The sequence below is a fragment of the Numida meleagris genome, chromosome Z, assembly GCF_002078875.1.
Source record: "Numida meleagris isolate 19003 breed g44 Domestic line chromosome Z, NumMel1.0, whole genome shotgun sequence".
NCBI lineage: Eukaryota > Metazoa > Chordata > Aves > Galliformes > Numididae > Numida > Numida meleagris.
In genome coordinates, this window is record NC_034438.1 from 25,262,428 (window position 1) to 25,282,960 (window position 20,533).

The following is a 20,533-nucleotide window of genomic DNA, read 5'->3' on the forward strand; positions in this document are numbered from 1 at the left end:
CGCCACCACCTGGCCAATCCCAAGGCTGCGAGGCGGAAGTGACGTTTACACTCCCTGGGGGCGGTACGACGTCACTTTCTCCTCGTCGCAAAGAGGTGTACGCGCGGAGCGGAGTTGCGGTCTCGCTGAGGGTTCTGGTGCAGCTTTCTTTAGGGCCTTTCTCCGCCCGCTGTCTGCTTCTCTGCTGAAAAGGGTCCTTCATCTCACAAGGCGTGCGCTGGGTTCTTGTTTCTGCGTTTCTTGCTGCGTTCTTGTTTCTGTGGTGGATCGTGAAGGGGGCAGAGTCGATTGGGTTTTCCTTCAGGTCTAATGCTGAGAAGATAAAACCAAGTTCACCTAGTGTAAGTGGGGGGGGAGGGGGAGATGTGTTTTGTTCTTTGTATGTTTTGTTTTTGTTATGAACAGACTAAAATCTGAAAATGAAGCTCCCACCACCCGCGCTGGGGAATTCGGCTGGAACATTCACTTGGTTAAAAGCTTTTGGCAGTAGTAACACTGGTATTTCTACACGATTGAGCTACCTAAAGCAAAGTTGTAAGCCTAAATGATGTGTACTCAGTGAATTTTTATGTGTTACTTCACCAGTATCTTATCTGTATTTGACTGCAGGTTGGATCTCTTTGGAGCTTGGCTGACCAGAGCTGTTCTTGGCTGGAAACCATGAGGAAACATTTTCCATAAAAGCGTCACGCAACCGAAGCAATGGCATCATCAGCTAACTTAGATACCGGGGCCCAGCTAATTGTAGAAGAGTGTACCACTAGCTACAGCCTTCCACCTATGCCAGACATCAAGGTGGAGCACCAGCTGGACTCCAGCACAGAGGAGGGCCCATCCCAGAGCGTGGCCATGGGCATGAAATTCATTTTACCCAATAGATTTGATATGAACGTCTGCTCGCGATTTGTGAAGTCTTTGAATGAGGAGGACAGTAAAAATATTCAAGACCAAGTTAACTCTGACCTGGAAGTGGCATCTGTCCTGTTTAAAGGTTGAACTTTTATGGTACAAGTTGTTATGTCTAGACTGTTTCATCATGCTACCTTTTTTAAAAAACCTCTGCCATGTATGTGTGTTAATCAGTAAGAGTTTCTAAAATATGTTCTGCTGGCATTTTTGTATATGCTTGTTAGGTTATTACTGCCCTGGAATTTTTTAATCACGTTTCTAGGTTGGTTGGTTTGGTGTGGTTTCTTAATCGAAAAAGTTGAAAAACTAATGGCGCAGAAAGCTTTTAATTTATGAAGATCTGATGCAGATTTTAAAAACAAGGTTTTTTTCCTGGTTGCAAGCTGTTTTATGAAGTCATACAGTGAGCTGTACCATGTTGAATGTATGTGTCTTTACAAAACCTTATTGAAAGCACTGGGTGGTCATTTCAACTTCAGTAGCTTTGTGGACCATGTTTTATCTTTCCACTGTGATGAGAGAGTAACATAGATCAGGCAGTTGACTTTGTCATATCCGCGTGGCTGTACAAAGCCTGTAGTCACTGTAGTGATCATCTGACTTGCTGATTCAGTTTGAAAGTGAATGCTGCTATGATTCTGTAAATTGTTCCCTGCAGCTGATCTCTAACCATTTCTGTCCAACTTCATAAGAATTGATCTGTGCTTTTTAATGGCAGAGCGTATTGATGGGAAAAAAGAATGTAAGAATTCTATTTGCCCTTAAAAAGTGTGCATTTTTTTTCAGTGTTTACTTCAGTATTTTGGACTCTGAGTAGTTTGTCATTTCGTTACGTTGAAGCTGACACTTTTCCTATAACAAATACAAACACAGACCTCCTGTGGATTTTCATGATTTCTCCGATCTGTGTTTAAAGGACCTATACACTTTCTAGTGGAGCTGCAGACCTGAATGACAGATTTAGACCCATCAGTGATAGGGTTGTTTTTCTTAGATAACAACTGCAAACCCTTTAGAAGTAGTCCTGCAGATCCAGGGTCAAAAATCCCTGGTAAGTCTCTTCATTTGATAACTTCAGCTGTAACTGTTTGGCAAAGTGGAATTTTCTGTTCATCCTCTTACCATGTACTTCTTCTAATGGTTCTCTTCTGAAATTTGTACTTGGATTTATGACCATGAGGTTCTCTATAGAGTGAATCGTGTATGCATGTCAGTTAGTTTCCTGTCACTAATTACTAATGCACACTGGTTTTAAATCAGTTTAGCCAATAATGGAGTTTAACCCTTTACAATATTGGCATTACAGCTACTTCTGTAGCATTTTCTGTAAGCCGGTTTGGAACATCTCTGTTCCTGCTGGATAAACATTTATAAGACATCCATAATGCGGTTATAATTTTATCTAACAGGAGTGGAAGAAGTCCTGAAGACCAGAGCTGCATCATGTTCTTTGCTCTGGAGAGTGCTAGCAAGAGTATTGAATGCTGAGTGGAATACCTGATAAATCCATGCCAGATGCGTTGGAGATCTAGGCAAAGAATTTCCTCACTTGGACAGCAAATTGTCTCTGGGTGACATTCTGCCTTACTTAACATGTGGACTACTAGCATTGTTTTATGTCAGAATTGAAAACAGCTCTTAGTTTATCAGTAGAATACACAGTACACAGTAGAAAAAACAGTACACGGTAGGAAAAACACATGCTACATAGCTCATGCGGTGTGTCTTTGAAAGATCTTATGATATCAGTGCTTTCTAACTTGACTCAGAATCTGTGGCTTTCCTTCAATTCTCTTCCTGATATTAAAATTATGTCTGTTTTCTCTGATGTAGCTGAATGCAACATCCGTACTTCTCCTTCACCTGGTATCCAAGTAAGACATGTTTATACTCCATCAACTACTAAGCATTTCTCACCAATAAAGCAGTCAACTACCCTAACTAACAAACATAGGGGAAATGAAGTCTCTACAACACCTCTGCTTGTAAATTGTAAGTATCCTTCTGCCTTTCTGGTAATTATTATTTTGTGAACTGCAAGTTCAGTGCTTGCCAGGCTTTTTTCTTCTTTTTTCTTTAATAGACTTCAATATAGGAAGAAAACATTGTCTAATGTCACAGTGTCCCAGCCTGTTTTGAGTTCATGACTGAAGTGTATTTCCCAGAAAAGCGTACAGTTCTTGATTTGAAAAGCAGAGACAAATATTCTGATCCTTTTGGAGCTTTAAGCTTATGTGCTTGATGTAACTATTTTCAGAACTTATGAGGCTTAAGTGCTCCAGACTGCTGCAAATGTCATAGTTGTCATGCATCTTGAAAATCAGAAAGGCACTATTATTCAAGGGTTTTTTAATTCTTAGTTTCAAGCTTTTTCTCTGTAGACTACTTCTTTAAAATTTACTTTGTCTCCTATGAACTACCCTCTTTTTAAATTACTTTTAAATCTTGAGTGCCCATCTTAAACTGAGTAAGGCCAGTGTTAAATAAATAAAAAGCCAGTTTACATTGGGAAAAACAATCTTGACATAGACCCCAGCCTGGCCAAAATAGGCAGTCTTTCTGAAAAACAAACCAAGCTTTCATGAAGTGAACAGAAAAAAAAGGACACTGAATGTTTACATCTTATGTAATCATTAGCTAATTTTCTTACTGTGTAGATCAGATCATTTTATAATATATATTTCTTCTTGAGCATCTTTCAGATTTGCCCCAGGTTGTAACCATGCACCTGTGCAGTATTTACTGTGGAATCAGAGAGTTCTCTTTTGTAACTCCTTAAGAATTCTGCTGTCTTTATGGCTTTATTAATTATTGATTAACAATTAAAAAAAAACCAACACTTTATTCTTCCTTGGTAGATGTCATGTTGTACATAGTTCTGTAATGTCTGTTCTCTTCCATGTTGTAGCTGATAAGAGTCATGCTCAGGGGTTTTAGTGAGCTGTATGACAGACTTCCAGATAGCTTGTCATCTCTTCGCATAATAAATGTCATTTTTAAATTACACAGTCTTAATTTATCAAAATAACATTTATCAAATTAAAATAAACTTCCTAACATGATCTTGGGTTGCTGACCAAAGATCAGAGAGGATACCATGTTGCCTTCTGAGAAGTCAATGTAAGAAGTATATTTTATTTCTAGTATAATTTCTACATTAATTAAAGAACTATGGAAACCTATGAACTTCTTTGGAAAGGTCTCACATTTTATGATAATGATTCCAATTCAGAGTAAAAGGTGATACATATTTACACTGGCATGTCTGAGTTCTGTATAGCTCAAGCCAGTGGATGTTTTATGCCCACCTCCAAACATTAGAATGAAAACCGGTGTGCATATTACCTCTTTTTACTTTCATTTTTTCAGCTTTATCAGTTCACCAGCTGGCTGCTCAGGGAGAAATGTTGTATCTGGCCACACGTATTGAACAGGGTGAGTCTGAGGGGAGGTTAAATACCTTCCTCTTTATCTCATGCATTTATATCCTGCTGCACTCGACTTTTTCCCTGAAGGTGCATTAAAGAGATCTCCAGATCTGGTACAATTGAAAGACTCTTGAGATACCTATTCTTTGCAGGTGAACTGTTGTTTTCTATGACTTGATTCACTCAGTGCTTTGATTTTGTTTCAAATGAAACATTAACATTGATGAGAGTTGAGAAATCCCTTATTTTCCCGGCTTCCCCACTATACAGGTGATCCGTAAACTTGAGGAGGATGTTAGATTTATCAGAAGAGGTAAAGTTGGCTTGGTTTTCATGATTTTTTTTAATTATTTTGTTGTTGTTGTTGTTGTTTATAATTTAAACACATTCTATTAATTGAAGCTTTCTGATTTTATTTAATTGATCAACATAGAGAATTATATGTTGGGAATTTAAGCTGTAGGTTATACTTGCGTTGTAATAGCACTACTCATTCCAAGTTGTATAGTATTCGTCAGCATGATAGTTGTGACAATAATACATTTAAAAAAATTCAACTTTTACATCCGTAGTATATTGAACTGAGTACTGTTCACAGTATATAGTTACTCTGTTACTAGTAACCAGCCTTGTTTTCAGGCCTTCTGTTAAAACCTTTATAGAAAGCAGGTAGTGAATATCTGAGTCTGAATACCTTCTCCATGAGTTGCCTGTCTGGATGTCAAATTGATTTTTGAAATGGTATCAATGGATAGAATTACTTATTGTGGTGCTATGATAAGAATGGAAATTTAAAGGATTTAGATACAAAACCACAAAAAAAAAATCCAATTAATAACAATATCTATGTTGTTTTACAGCCTAATTCTTTGCAAGTTTTTGTGGCTCACTGTTGAAAAACTGCCTTCTAAAGTGTAATGCAGAATTTTCAATGAGTATTTTACTTTATTTTTTTTACTTTATTTTTCAGGCAGGAATTCTTTCCAAATACAAAGCCCATATTACAGACAACTTGGAACTTTTTTCTGAGTAAAAACAGAGCTTGGTTTATAGAACTTAAAAACAAAAACCCAACTACTAAATTTTACTTTAGTCATTTTTTTTTTCCCAGTGACAAGGATATTTGCACCACCACTGGGATAGAAATTTATTTTTAAAGTTAAGATTTGAATGACTTTAGAATGTGCTCCTACCTCAGTCCATTCACAGTGGATGTGCCTAAGCATTCATTCTACCAGCTTATACCATATATTAGTCAAAGGGATTAATTAGTTGTATATTTTGCTTTGAACAGAAAATGTAATCAATCATAAGGATGAAGAAGGATTTACCCCTCTGATGTGGGCTGCAGCTCATGGGCAGATAGCAGTAGTGGAATTTCTCCTCCAAAATGTAAGGAAAAAGAGCACACTTCATCTTAAATTTCTTAATTTGTAGCTTATTTTCCCTTTCTAAGTTTGTCAATTCTGCTATATGTTCAAAACCTTTGAAGTGAAGTTCTTTGTAAAATCTCACTTCAAAACAAACTGGTTAATTTGCTTTTTTTTTTTTTTCCATTATTTCAGGGTGCAGATCCTCAGATTCTGGGGAAAGGGCGAGAAAGTGCCCTCTCACTGGCTTGCAGTAAAGGGTACACAGATATTGTGAAAATGCTGCTCGACTGTGGTGTTGATGTCAATGAGTATGACTGGGTAAGTCTCTAGCTTCAGTTTATATCAGTGCGTGCTTTGGTCAGAACTTTGAAGCAGAGCACAGCATTGGCTAGGATTTCAAAATGGTTCTTCTGAAATAGCTGAGATTTCCCAAACTTATATAAGATGTTCTTTGATAACATAAAAGTTGGTTCTGCTAATTCTGACTTGCTAGTAAAAAAGAAAATGAGACTAATGCTGAGTCCTTTTAGAAGTGTGAGCTTATAGTGTCACCAACAGATGAAAAAATGTGGAAGCTGTCAAAAACTAAAACTGGGAACCTGATTTTTATGTAAAATCCATGAAGTCTCGTTCTGAGATATGGAACTGGTATGCTAAGGACTTAAAATTCCAGGCCACTGAATTGCCAAGTGTCTAAGGTTTTTTACTGCTTTTGCAGAATGGAGGTACACCTCTACTGTATGCAGTGCATGGGAACCATGTGAAATGTGTAAAAATTCTTCTTGGTAAGCAGCCTATCCAAAATGAATTATCAGTATGGATGTGCTATCAGTTCTCACTGTCAGAAATATGACTTGGTTTTCATGCTTTACATAGAAAGCGGTGCTGATCCAACTATCGAAACAGATGCTGGCTATAATTCCATGGATTTGGCTGTAGCCTTGGGCTATCGGAGTGGTAGGTATTGCAATTTGATTTTTATTTTTGCTGCTCCTGTTCATGCAGCTGCTGTAATGGCCTAATGGAGTTTTATTCGTTATAAAGCTGAAAGAAAATCCTTGTCCTCAGAGTCTTAATACACATAAATGCGTCAGTACAAAATTAGTATTTTTCCTCCTTGGTTCAGAAAGCCAGGTCCCTGGTGAGAGAATGGCACTGGCATGGTTCTGCATTTATAGGCACGTACAGGGGTATGTGTAGGTCTGTTGCAGCCATGATCCAGGCAGAGAGAGCTGAGTTGTTCCCCAGCCTTGTGCAAGGACTGTGAATTGTACTGGGCAATAATAACAGTACCTCCAGCCCTCCCAAACCACTCACCCCAGTGCACTGTTTCGTTGGCACGTGATGCAGTTTGCAAAATTTCTTGCTTGTATTAGCTCTGGTTTACCTTGAAGGCAGACATAAAGAGTGCAGGGATTAATGAATCAGGCTACCTTATTTGGCTCTGGAAAACAAAGAGACAAAGATAAGATTCTTCACTGTCATGTTTTGTTTTTTTTTTCCCCTCATGCTGCCTTCAGTTTGAAAGCTGTGAAGTGTCCATTGTTGTAGAATCTGGAACTGAATCCAAAATAGGACAGTATTGCACATGCAGCTTCTACAAGCGGGGCCCTATGTGTGTGGGGGAGCCAGTAACTTCGGAGAGATCTAGATGTAGGACTCCTTCAGGAGCTCAATCTCAAAATGCCTAACAGACGTAGTTTCTAATAAGCCATTTATACGTTTTAAAATTTGCTTGGCATATGCCTATTCAAACCAGAGAACAGATCATCATCCCCAAAAACCATCTGCCTTCAAACTATTTATGTTGTTTTTGATTATATGAGGTGCTTATTTTCTGAAGGGATGTAAACTCCTTCTCAGAGTGAATTAATTCTTGTCCGTCGGCATCTGCCAGAAAAAATAGTACAGACCTTAAAGACTTAAAAAATTGAACCCTGATTAACCAGATTGTTTCTTGGCTTCAGTTCAACAGGTTATTGAGTCTCATCTATTAAAGCTACTTCAAAGTATCAAGGAATAATGGCTGGCTCTTCTGTGGCTGTCAGTTCTTGTCTTAGAGGTTTTGACTCCTTTTTAGGCCTGTAATCAGTGAAAAGAGATGTTTGTTTTGTAAGTTTACCTCAATTCAACTATTTGTTGGTTTTACTTAAGCCAAGCATGTCCAACCTGTGGCCTGCCCCATGCCATCTTGTCAGTGGCTCTACCAAACAGTGCTACTGTGCTCTATGTATCAGCTGTAGTCTCTGTGGAAATAAACAGGATGCATTACTTCTGAAACAACTTACATATCTGCATCCCAAGATAATTCCTACTCACCCAGTGTGGCCTAGGCAAGCCAACAGGTTGGACACCCATGACTTAAGCTTTTAAATATGCTTCCTCTTTCATAGAAATATGTGATGTTATGCTTTTCTTAAATATATTTTATATAACCTTGAAAGAAAAGGTCTGTTGTCATGCATGAAAAACTGAATAAAACCTGTTAACTGTGTAAATATTCACACTGAGTGCACTGGATGGCACAGTGCCAAGTGTTCTTCTTGATCCTGTCACTGACACATATTCACGGGAAGGTGATTAGATACTGAGGTATATCACCATAGAAAATAGATGTTTTTACTGTTAATGGTATTCAAATGTGTGCCATGTGTGATTGTTTTCAATATCTTCAGCTAATATAATTGTGTCAACTTCTGTCTTTGTATGATTTTTAAGAAGTTAGTAATAAATGTAGCAACCTTGGTGGTAGTTTTGATTCCTGGCTGATTTATTTCCACATCCTTCTGACTTCTTGTATTCGTGAAACAACTGGACTGAAGTGTTCTCCATATAAACTTATCTGGTGTAAGGAAGTCCAGATGCAGAATATTTAGCTCCTAAATATCTTCCCTGCAGTGGCTGAGCAGATGATATCAACAGTGTGGGAACAGAAGCCAGAACCTACTGCAGTCCTGCTGCCTTCAGCTGATGCATGGTACTTTCCGCGTCCCAACGTAGCTGCTTGAGCTAGAGCAGCACTATGGTTTTGAATAGTTGAAAAAGTAGGCAATGTTAAATGATTCCCTGAGACCCCGCACTTAGTCAAAACTACTCTTGAGTGAAGGGACATGTGCTATTTTTACACATATAATGAAAAAACTTTTTAAATAGACTTCAGAAGTTTGTTTTCCCCCTGACAGTACATATGCATTCCCCATGCAGTGTTTACGTAAGCACTCAGTAATTGTGTCCACTAGAGGTCTGTCATCTGTACACACAAATACACCTCTGAGCCCCTCCTTTCTTTCTGAGTCAATGGGTAATAAACCCAATCTACAATTTGCTTTCCAGAAGCAGCTCAAAAAACACGAGTGGACCTGGTAAGTTACTAGCTGTATTTCTAGTATTGTGTCTCCATCTGTGTTTAATTTTTTCCATTTGAAAGTAATTCCATACACAAATGGAAAACATACTGTTTACAGCACAGCACAGCACATACTCAAAATGCTAGTTTTGTTATTTCAGCATGTTCCCTAGAGGCCACTATTGGACCCCCTCCTGTTTAATATCTTTATTGATTATTTGGATATGGAATCGAGTGCACCCTCAGTAAGTTTGCAGATGACATCAAGCTGGGGCGAAACATCAATCTGCCTAAGGATAGGAAGGCCCTACAAAGGAATCTGGACAGGCTGGATTGATGGGATGAGGCCAATAGGATGCAGTTCAACAAGACCAAGTGCCAAGTCCTGCACTTTGGTCACAGAAACCCCATGCAATGATACAGGCTTGGGCAAGAGTGGCTGGAAAATTGCATGGATGAAAAGGATCAAGGAGTTCTGGTCAATGCTTGGCTGAATGTGAGCCAGCAGTGTGCCCAGATGGCAAGAAGGCAAACAGCATCCTGGCTTGTATCAGAAATAGTGTTGCCAGCAGGAGCAGGGAAGTGATCATCACTCTGCACTCAGCCCCAGTGAGGCTGTATCTCAAGTACTGTGTTCAGTTTTCTGCCCCTCACTACTAGAAAGACATTGATGTCCCGGAGCGTGTCTGAAGGGCAAAGAACCTGCGAGGGGTCTGGAGCACAGGCCTTATGAGGAGTGGCTGAGGAAACTGGGATTCTTTAGTATGGAAAAGAGGAGGCTCAGGGGAGACCTTATAGATCTCTACAATGACCCGGTTGTAGTGAGATGGGGGTTGGTCTCTTCTCCCAGGTAACAGTGATAGAACAGTGATGGAGGTAATGGCTTATATTGCACCGGGGGAGATTCAGGTTGGATATTGGGAGGAATTTCTTCTGAGAAAGAGCAGTGAGGTACTGGAACAGGCTGCCCGTGGAGCTGGTGGAGTCAGCATCCCTGGGGATGTTTACAGAAAGGGCAGAGGGAGTACTGAGGGACGTGGTTTAGTGGGCAATATCGGTGGTATGTGGATGATTGGACTGGAGGATCTCAAGAGGTCTTTTGCAACCTTAATGATTCTATCATGCCTGAATATACAGTAGGAGAAAATGTAGGGAAAACAACAACATGGATTAGTTTGTGGCCTACTTTCTCTTTGTAATGAGACTTGTGTGGTGTATACAAGATGTGTATGATGTCAGAATTAAGCTCTCACTTGTGGTTTTTGTGAGAGCCAGTCAGGAGGTCCATTTCTTTGCCAAAGCTGAAATCTTAAATAAAAGGAAACCCGAAATAAATATTTTGATGCAAGAAAATGTAACTTATCTTGGAGGTGCTGGTGAAATCCTTGCTAAATTTATACTCTTCCCTTTTTTATGTAGGGTTGGTAGCAGTTTTACTGTATTACACTTTAAAGTATGATTTAATCAAATTAAATACTGTTAATCTGATGTGGTTTGAAAGCAAAGAGGAAGATTGTTTCCTAATTGAAATCTAGAAAAAAAATCTTAATATGTAGGTTGCTCTGAAAGTAATGTTTCCACAGAAACTACAACAAAGAGCACAATAACACTATTACAGAGTAAATTCTCAGCTATAAAACACTCTTTTTCAACATAGTCACTGCCATGAGCTATGCATTTTCACCAGCGACAAACAAGAGCCTGCATGTTGTGCTCATAAAAATGTGCCCCAGTGGAGGTAACCACTGTCACAGTCACCGCTGAAACACCACCCACCACCTCACTGTGCTCACATCCATTGTTGGTCTTCATAAACGTTCAGCAAGATTCAGTGAGTGTCACTGGGTGCCATTTTTTCTGCATGGAGGAATTCAATTCTACACCTTTGCTTCAGACACCAACATAATAAAATAGGAGACATTACTTTTGGAGCAGCCTTACTGTATAAGCAATTCTAAAATAATATGAAGTGGCAGTTACTGTAAAGCTGCATATTGGAAAACATGAGATTTAATGGTCTGTGTAAAAATAATTGTTGAACTTCCATGTTTGTTGAGAGTATAAAATGCAAACTATTTCTTGAGATATCATAACTCCAGCTATTTCTAAGACATCCTTTGTAAAATCCTGGTATTTAAGTATCCATATGGAATAAAATTTCCTTCTGTATCATTTGTGTTAAGTAATTGTTCTAAATGATGAACTTTCAATACCTGCTTTGTATTTTGTCTTAAACTTCAGTCAATATTGAGTTTATACAAAATAAATCGACTAATAGTTATCTATTACGTGAAAATGTATCCTGGATTTTTTTTTCAGACAAGATGGAAAAATAGAGGGATGCGGATTAAGATAGTAAAATATAAATTTTCTTGCCTAGTTTTTTTTTTTTTTTCTGTAGAATTTCAAGCAATGTCAGATAATCACTAAGTGTCCCACAGCAAATGAGTGCAAGGATGAAGGTGGTTGTCCCTTCAGAAGTGTTTTTCCTGCATTAAGAGCCCTTTCTATAGCATAACCTTGTGCTGCTAAAGCAGTGAACACGGAAGTGAAGTTTCCTGTGGCCCTTGTGAGGGGGAACAGCCGACAGTATTTCATAACCATACTTTAAAGTATCAGCCTGCTGGCTCTGTGCAAGTAGTCACTGCAGCTGCTGGTGCAGGGAGAGGATACCAGGAGTTACCTTGGAAGCACCTGAAACCCTTGGGGCTGAGTGCTGCGCAGCATTTCCTCCCCACAGCACAACACAATACCTGAGGAACTGGAAACTTCTGAGATCAAAATCTGACTCCATGTTGATTCACAGAATCATAGAATTGCTCGGGTTGCAAAAGACCTTTAAGATCATCAAAACTAACCTCAAATTCTCTACAAGCTTCTCGCTCAAAATCATTCTCCAAGGTAATTTCTTATGGGAGCATTAGAATATTTACATCTGAGGGTGAATGATAGTGTACTGCATTTCAAATTGTTGACAAAGAAGTTGTCTTTTCTGATTAAGGAAATTATTTTTTTGCTAAATTCAATGTGCAGTATGTAACCATTGATGTAAAGAACCGTGCCTCCCAAAGCAGACTGCCTAGCACAGTTTGGTGTAGTAACAATAGCCAAATACTTCAGAGCTGCACAAAGTCCTTGTCTCATTAACTCACGATGTTGCAAGGTACTGTGGTCTGTTACAGAGAGCATACACAACCAGTGAACTCTGACCTGCAGTGCAGTGAGTAGGATGCTTATCACAATTAGCATTCATTTACAGTTGCTTCTGGCTGAAGTAGATTGGAAACTATACGGTGAAGGCAGACCGTCTTTATCTGTCTGGCGGGGAGGTAAATGAGAGCCGAAGAAGAAAACAGCTCTGTTAGAGCTACAAATGGGAATTTCTCCTGCCAAGGAGAAAACTGAACTTTACATATAGAGCTCAAAGAAACTCTGCTTTCTCACAAGCAATAGACAAGACAGAAACTGCAGAAGAACCAACAAAGACAGCAAAGGACAAAAACAAACTGATAAAGTTGGAAGAAATTAAGATGCTGTCTTTAAGGTAATTCATAAAGAAACATGACTTTAGATCTAGACATCCCCATCCACATCTTCATTCAAGCGAAGAGTTAATCGAGTACAATGCCAGCATTAATATCTGCATGTAAATTTGATGAGCACTTTGTAATGCTCCACCTTGCCTGCCCTGGTTTTCTCCAAGACCAGTCGCCACCTCCACGCTGTTGCTCTCTTTCTTCATCTTGATCTCTGAATTCCCCACTTGAAGTTCTGAGATGATAGTTGCAGAAAGCGGCAACCTCCTGCCAGACCTTCCCAGAGCAAGGCCTCATCTCCCTTCTTCCTCCAGTGGGTTCCCCTTGGTTTAAAAAGCCGTCAGCATCCCGCACTGTCCTCATGGCCCCTGGAGAGCTGGCGGCCGCAGTGGGGACCTGAGGGCAGGGCAGGGCAGGATGGATCTTGTGACAGTGATCACCTGCTCTGGTCCCAGGGGCAAACACTGCCGGTGATGGAAGGTTTCCTCTGTCTCACTCTCCTTCGGACAGAACACGCCAGGTGGTACCAAGAGGGCACTCCTGCAGAAGGGTGTACTCCTGATACCTGGCACCAAACTCAGAGCTTTCAGTCATTACTTCAAACTCTTCAGCAAACCAGCATTCTGTCCAGGGAAGGTGGGTGTTCCCCGATAAGCAGGACACCTGGAGCCTCAAAGCAGAGTTTCAACATCCCACAAGCTGTGAGGAGGTACACTGTACCCTGCTAGGGCTGATAATATAGGCACCATCGCAAAGTTGATGTGCTAATTAGAATTTATTCAACAGCCATATTTGGGAAGGAGAAAGTCTCTTTGTAGTCACTGTAATAGACTAAAATCTGCGGTGCTTTTTGCAAGAGGAAGCTGAGCATTAGGGGCATTCCAGCAGAGATTTTCCTGAGCACTGTGGACCATATTTTTTTCCTTAAGAACAATGGTATAAATCACTGCAGTGCAGACAGGGCTGTCACTAGGCAGATCATCATTAGTATTGTTACAGCCATTCTGTTCACACACACCTCCCGCTGTGCATCACATGTGCTTTCAGGAAGTACACAGCTCTGTCTGGCAATGAATGTACAGCAGGGTGAATGAGATACCTGGTCACCAGGAACTCTGAAGATCAGAGATGTTGTGCAGGGTTAAACCTAGGAATGACATCTGAATAGATCTTTCTGATGAAGCTGATTTGTCACCACATTAGGCCAGCAGTTCTTTAAGCACACAGCACTGCAGAGCACATCAGTTTTCAGCAGACAAACTCTGATGGAGCCAGCCATGCAAGCAAACATCAGCACATTGGGGCAGGTTTCAGAACCCATCAGAAAGAGAGACTTAAACTGCATAGCAACAAGGTGGGTTATAACTGTGGGACTGCAATGCATAGCTGATCCTTTGCTCATCCCTTCCATTTAAGAAGCAGCCAAATAATCTCCAAATAATCCTCTAAAAAACACAACAGATTGAATATCCTGACCTGCAACTAGGGCAATATTTTTTTATTTTTTTAAAAGCACTTAAAACATGGCAAATACAGCCTTATGACTCTTTTCATAACCCTCAAGTTTTCCCACCACATTAGCATTTTGAGTTCATAAATAGCAAACGAAGCTAACAGGCCAGTGCCATTTCCACACGAATTGCAGTATGTGTCTCAGAAGTACTTTAGGAGGACCCATCACACCATATGATGGCTCTAACTCAACACTTTTGCCAAGTTGACATGCCAACCTTTAGCCAGGCTTCTAGCACAGCTGAAAAACGGGCAAGGTCTGGCTAAACCCTATAAATACCCATACCCTGAATTTGTTCCCCTCTGGATACACCTACATTGTCTTAAGCATTATAACCTACAAACTCAAAAAACAGCTGCTTCCAAAAGTACATCATAAAATCAGCTTGCTTCACTTTTCTCTATCTGTGGTACAAGAACTATCATGAATACTGGGTAAGATCATAGGCCTAGCAACATTGCCATTGTTTCCAGAAAGGGTTTTGTTTAGAAGCATTCTGTTTGCCTACTCACAGAAAATGTGAAGGTTTCAAGAAGTCCACAGCCTTCCAGAAAACACACCAGTGCATTTCTCTACATTAGTAGCTATATTTTGGAGGCTCACATTCCTCTTGGAGTTCAACTTAGAGCCTGCTGATACAGTTTGTCAAATACATCGTATTTCCTAATGAGATCAGAGAGCCACAGAGATGGGACATAAATGAAAAACAAGATAAAAACAACTGCACACTTCGAAACAAATGACAGTGCTTTCTTTCCTAGAATACTTAAAATGGGAATATTTAAAATGAATAACGAATATTTAAAATGGGAAAATGCTAAAATGTGAGGAACATATAAGGTAGCAGTAGAGGGCCTGTTCTATGAACATGAGAGGGCTGACACATTTAAATGACAACCCATCCATTCTGCAGCTGCTGACAGAGGTCAGCTCGGACATGAGCGTGGATGCGTGCAGGGCTGCACCTCAGCAAATCTGGATTTTGTATGCTGGTAGAACAGGATGACTCAATGAGCCCTGAAACCTCCAGGCTATACTCTGACTTCTACCAACAGTAAAAATAATAATAAAATTCTTGAAGATTATCACCTCCGGGTAGAAATTACTGGAGCATGAAATGCTGCAAATGTGCATGAGTATTGTTTATCCAAACGCTGCCCCCAACATATGCTGAAGGCTAACACTGGGTGCATAAGCTGGCTGTGCTGGTTTCACTCTACCCAGAAACTTCCCTAAATCACGGAGAGCTGCACCATCTCCTGATTCCTAACACAAGTGGTGCAATGAAGCCACAGGAGCAACAAATGAATTTTCACATTAATTGCCTCCTGCTGGTTTGGATGCCAGCTGTCCCAGGGACAAAAACTTGTAACAGACACCTCAGACCGATGTGCCTGCCACTCTACTGCCACAGCTGTGCAGTTTTCATTTCTTCTCATTCTTGGCTTAAGCACAATCCTTGTGCTCACGTTGTCTTTGCAGGACCAGGTGCTGCCTCTCACCACATGTTTATGTAAGACTCAAACTGAGCAGGGGCTGATGAATTCCAGAGTTACAGAACAAAATGTCAAAGGACTGAGCTCTATAGATGGAAACAAAAAAAAGTAAGAAAAAGGTAAAAAGTGATTAAAATGTAGCTGACCATAATAAATCTTGTGAAAACAGTTCCCACCCACTTAGAAGTGGCTCTGAGGCATTACTGCTTTTAACTCCTGCAGAGGCAGCAACACCTGAGATACAAGACAGATTTTTAATTCAATGCACAAGAAAGATCTTAATTCAACACCACTCTGCCATGACTCCCAGGTGCACTGAATGAGAGCAGAACACCACCAGAGCCAAGATAAGATGCTAATTTCACACAGCTAACACTGCTTCGGGCCCACACCACCACGTTCACATTATCATTGTCCCACAGAGCTGCAAGCTGCTAGGAGTGCAAGAAGCCCTCTAGGACCTCAGTCGTGTCCTTAAAGGTAACAGTCTTACTTGTATGTACTGAAAAGGAGCTCAGTGGAGCTCAGTGCAAACCAGCAGCCAACAAAACACTGAGAGAGTATCTGACCTTTACAATTCCCTGATGGAAATAACAGCAAAGAAGTACAGCAGCACCAGCCACAGTTCCTGGAGCTGGGGTTAAACCTGTGGCTTAAAACTATTTGAATTTTTACATTTAAAAGCTCCTGTCTCATTGCATCGTTTTAAAAGCAGTAACAACAAGCAGGTGCAAACATTTGTCACAAGTTGCATGCTGCTTTTTCAGCAGGACACTGCTCAGCCAGACATGGCTGAAATTGTTCAGATTCCTGCTTGAGCCCACCAGACAATATTAGCTCAGATGCAGCACCATAAACAACTGCATGGTTCTCCTACCAGAGAAAATAAAACTCAACTTCAGGCATCTCCTAAGAATTTGGAGAGCCAGTATCTAAAACCCCCCACAACATTAATCATATTTAATTCAACAGAAACACAGAATCAGGGTTTCAAGTGCAGCAGATATTTCCACCAGTGTCTGTCAGTATCCTCCGCAGCACAGAAAATCCCTAAGAAAGAAAAATGTTGCAAATATTGGTTATTGGATATCCAAAGCAAAGGCACTGTGCGTTGCGTGATTGGTGATTAGTGCTTACATTGCTAATTGCCTGTGATTTGTTCAGATCCATTAGCAATGCAAAAGGCTGGGCTGTAATTCTCCTGTAAAGGCATTACTAATATCTGCATTTGTTAGAAGGGCTTTTTCATCGCCTGGTTACCTTTACTGGAATGTAAAGGCAATGTACAAACTGCACTTGTAAAGACCATGGCTCATCAAAAAGAGACAGGTTCTAGGAAGACAGTACAGTATTACATAAACTCTCTTCCTTCTATAGAGTAGCAGTTCTCTTTACTATAATCCATGCATGAAGTGACAGAAAGTAGAATATTAACAGAGCAGTTAAGACTTCCGCGATGAGGGTGCTACTGGCTTTTGCTACTAAGAAAGATGGCTGGAATACAGAGAAATAGTCACACTCCTGGCTCTCAGAGCTTCTGCATACATCCACTTTTCATCCAGCTTTAAATTTCTGGAGGTTGCCTCACAGTCAGACTAACCATGACACTCCCATGTGCCATGTTCACCTCAGTGATACAAGATTGGCTCAGCTGCACTGTTGGCTCCTCATTTGTAAGAAGTCTTCACCTCAAAGCCTACTTTGTTGTGTGGTAGGATCACATCAAATGGAAAACCTTTTCAGCAACCCACAAATTGTTGGATGAAAATGAACTAGCTTAGGAAAATCAGGAGCCAAACTCCACACATTTCTGCAAGCCCATGGCATGTTAGAGTGCTTCTCAAAGTTTTAAAGTACCTTGCTCAAAAATCTCTCTTCTTGACACATACAAAAATCTTGCCAATTACTTAAGGCTGCAACCTAGCCATCTTCATTACAAACCTCACTCTGTGTATCTGTGTCTTTTCTACCTGCACTGAATAACTCTCTTGTTATATAACATATTTGAATCCATCCTCACAAATGGGATGATCAACCAGTTTCCATGTTCTGGCTTCTCAAGGGCAGCTTTTTTCATAGAATCATGGAATCACATAATCATTTGGGTTGAAAATGACCTCAGAGATCAACTAGTTTTAACCTCCCTGCTGCGTGCAGGGTCGTCAACCACTAGACCAGGCTGCCCGGAGCCACATCCAGCCTGGCCTTGAATGCCTCCAGGGACGGGGCATCCACAATCTCTCTGGGCAACCTGTTCCAGTGCGTCACTACCCTCTGAGTGAAAAACTTCCTCCTACCATAAACCTCCCCTTAGTTTAAAACCATTCCCCCTTGTCCTATCACTATCAACCTATGTAAGCAGTCATTCCCCTCCTGTTATATGCTCCCTTCACATACTGCAAGACTACAATGAGGTCTCCCCGGAGCCTTCTCTTCTCCAAGCTAAACAAGCCCAGTTCCCTCAACCTTTCTTCGTAGGAGAGGTGCTCCAGCCCTCTGATCATCTTGGTGGCCTCCTCTGGACCTGTTCCAAGAGCTTTGCATCCTTCCTGTGCTGGAGGCCCCAGGCCTGGACGCAGTACTCCAGATGGGGCCTCACAAGAGCTGAGCAGAGGGGGACAATCACCTCCCTCTCCTTGCTGGCCACTCCTCTTTTAATGTAGCCCAGAACACAGTTAGCCTTCTGGGCTGCAAGTGTATACTGCTGGCTCATGTCCAGCTTTCCCCCAGCCTGAAGACATATTAACCTTCCCCATGTGCCTTCCACCTTTAACACGCACATATTTAGTACTAACTCTGGTTCAATCACATCATTTTTCTTGACTGACTACCACAGCACATATTGCTGGGCTCCAGCACCCATCCAAGTACTTCAGTGTTTCTTCTCTCATGCTGCCTTCAATACTGTGGATAAGCATTCTTAGCAACCTCTTTAAAGCCTAAAAGTCTTCATCAATTTCTTCTTCAAAACTCTCCTGTTCTACAGCACCCAATAATTTGTACCATAATGTGATATTTACGTTTTCAGCATAAGGTCTGCTTGTTCTATTTGTACAGTAGAACTGTGTGACATACAATAATCAGAGGCTACAAAAAAAAAAAAAGCCATGTTATAGGCAGGGCTTTGTTGTGTTTTTGTTTGTTTTGTTTTACTTCCATACTGAATTTGGCATTGACGAAGCAGGGATGCAAGGGAACCATTTTAAAGGGGTGGAATATTTATATGATTTTCCATATACAAAAGATGTTATTATCACAAAACTTCACAGAAGTAAGAGGGAACTAAAAGAATTGCCCCCGCCCCAGCAATCAACACAACAAGAGACTCAGGTAAGGGTCCTGGTACCTGGGCTATTCAGCTGTGAACATTCTAAGCCAACTCCAGTGACCTCCCTTGTTATGTATGTTAAGCATGCACTACAAATTATGAGAAATTCTCACTGGGAACGATTCTTAAGAGACACCACCTCACACTCACAAGACTTAAAAAAAAATGCATTCTGTAATAACTCAAGGTGCTGCATTCTTGAGCTGGAAAATCAAAGTTTTTCAAAAACACTGTAGGGAGTTTACTCATATATGCACGTATGCACAGCTTAATAAAATTTATAGTTTCACCATCTTTTAAAATTAATTGCTTTTCCATTAGAAAACACTAGACTACAGTAGAGTCTTCAAGGCATGAGTTTAATGAAGATATTTCTAAATATCCATTGCAAAATTGATGAAGAATTTTACTAGACTCACTATGGCATCAAAACAAGTTGTTTTTGAGATGAACAGGAGAGAATCTGAACGTTCCCTTAGCTTTCTTCAAAGGAAAATTCAAATAAAACAGTTTCAGCAGTGACCCAAAACCAAAGACCCGCGTTTCTGTCATCCAAAGTATTTCAAACAGTGATATGAAGCTGTTTTTCTTGAGAAAGAATACACACGAGTCCCTCATGGCAGTTAATGACAGACGAGGAAGACTTTAACCAAAGTCCTTACTGAGAGGAAATAATGACAGTGTGCTGTCCAAAGCAGAGTTATTTAAGTGATAGAAACAAAGACTGCTATTAACTTAAGAATGAATTCCATTTGGAATCTTCTATAATCAAGAACACATTCTGAACAAATCTTGATTCTTGTTCTCAACCCAGGGATGCTCAAGATAGACCAGTATTTCCTGGCTGGAAATGTACCTTCCACAGATGCATCATGTGACTGCTTATCATTTGATTCATATTATTTTGCATGTCAAAGTTGTTGCTTCACCAAGCTCTGCGTTTTTTGTTTTTTTTTTCCCCCAAAAAATGTGTATCAGATAGTAGGGAAAAGGCTAGCAGTCTAGAACATCGAAGCAAGCCACTAAGTTACTGCACAAGACAGGAATCACTATGAAGTATTTCAGAAGCACAGGTTGCAGTGGCTCAACAGAGAATTCCTGAGTCACAGAAAAAGCTCATTTACTGATTTCTCAAAAACAGCCACCATCACCACCAACAAAAACAGTTTTTCATCTTTGGTGGGGCTGTTAGGTTAGGGTCACCACACCTATTTCAACACTCATTTGCATAGTTTTTCCACTTTCTCAACACAATTCAATGAACACACATCCTCACCTGAATTAATGTGAAACAAAAAAAAATTGGTTTACTGATGAAGAACTGAGACAAGTAAACTGTTAATTGTTACTGTAAATTCTTTCACCTGACCTCAGTGGTGTTACACTCACATCCAACTGCTGTCTTACTTGAAACCACAGGAGCTGCCCAGCTTGGAACAAGTTCCTTCACCCTTTCCCAATAGCTCACTCACATCACGTCAAACATGCCCAACAAGTCAGACACATCCCCACCCTTCCCCAGGTACAATGCAAACCTCATGTTATGGCTACCTATCTCCTGTCCAAAGTTTTGTCCTGAATTTTATCCTTCACAGGACACGATG

The 20,533-nt window shown here is 40.4% G+C and overlaps 1 protein-coding gene across 4 annotated transcripts; it reads left to right on the forward strand.

Annotated features, from left to right (window-relative positions):
• Positions 44–8,461, forward strand: ANKRA2 (ankyrin repeat family A member 2). Of its 4 annotated transcripts, none has more exons than XM_021380691.1 (9): positions 44–97; positions 610–991; positions 2,743–2,901; positions 4,279–4,344; positions 5,632–5,729; positions 5,903–6,028; positions 6,429–6,495; positions 6,587–6,667; positions 7,678–8,461. In XM_021380691.1, exons 2-9 carry the CDS (start codon positions 703–705, stop codon positions 7,731–7,733), a joined length of 942 nt encoding a protein of 313 aa, XP_021236366.1. In that variant the 5' UTR covers positions 44–97; positions 610–702; the 3' UTR covers positions 7,734–8,461. The 4 variants fall into 4 exon arrangements, with proteins under 4 accessions (XP_021236366.1, XP_021236368.1, XP_021236365.1 ...); XM_021380693.1 differs by having other exon boundaries at positions 76–341; positions 7,231–8,461; XM_021380690.1 differs by having other exon boundaries at positions 77–341.

Bases quoted from the DNA above. Each gene is read 5' to 3' on its own strand.
- ANKRA2 (XM_021380691.1), top strand. From the start codon at position 703: ATGGCATCATCAGCTAACTTAGATACCGGGGCCCAGCTAATTGTAGAA. The intron at 4,345-5,631 runs GTGAGTCTGAGG...TGCTTTGAACAG, and splicing joins GGCCACACGTATTGAACAGG to AAAATGTAATCAATCATAAG. The intron at 6,029-6,428 runs GTAAGTCTCTAG...CTGCTTTTGCAG, and splicing joins ATGTCAATGAGTATGACTGG to AATGGAGGTACACCTCTACT.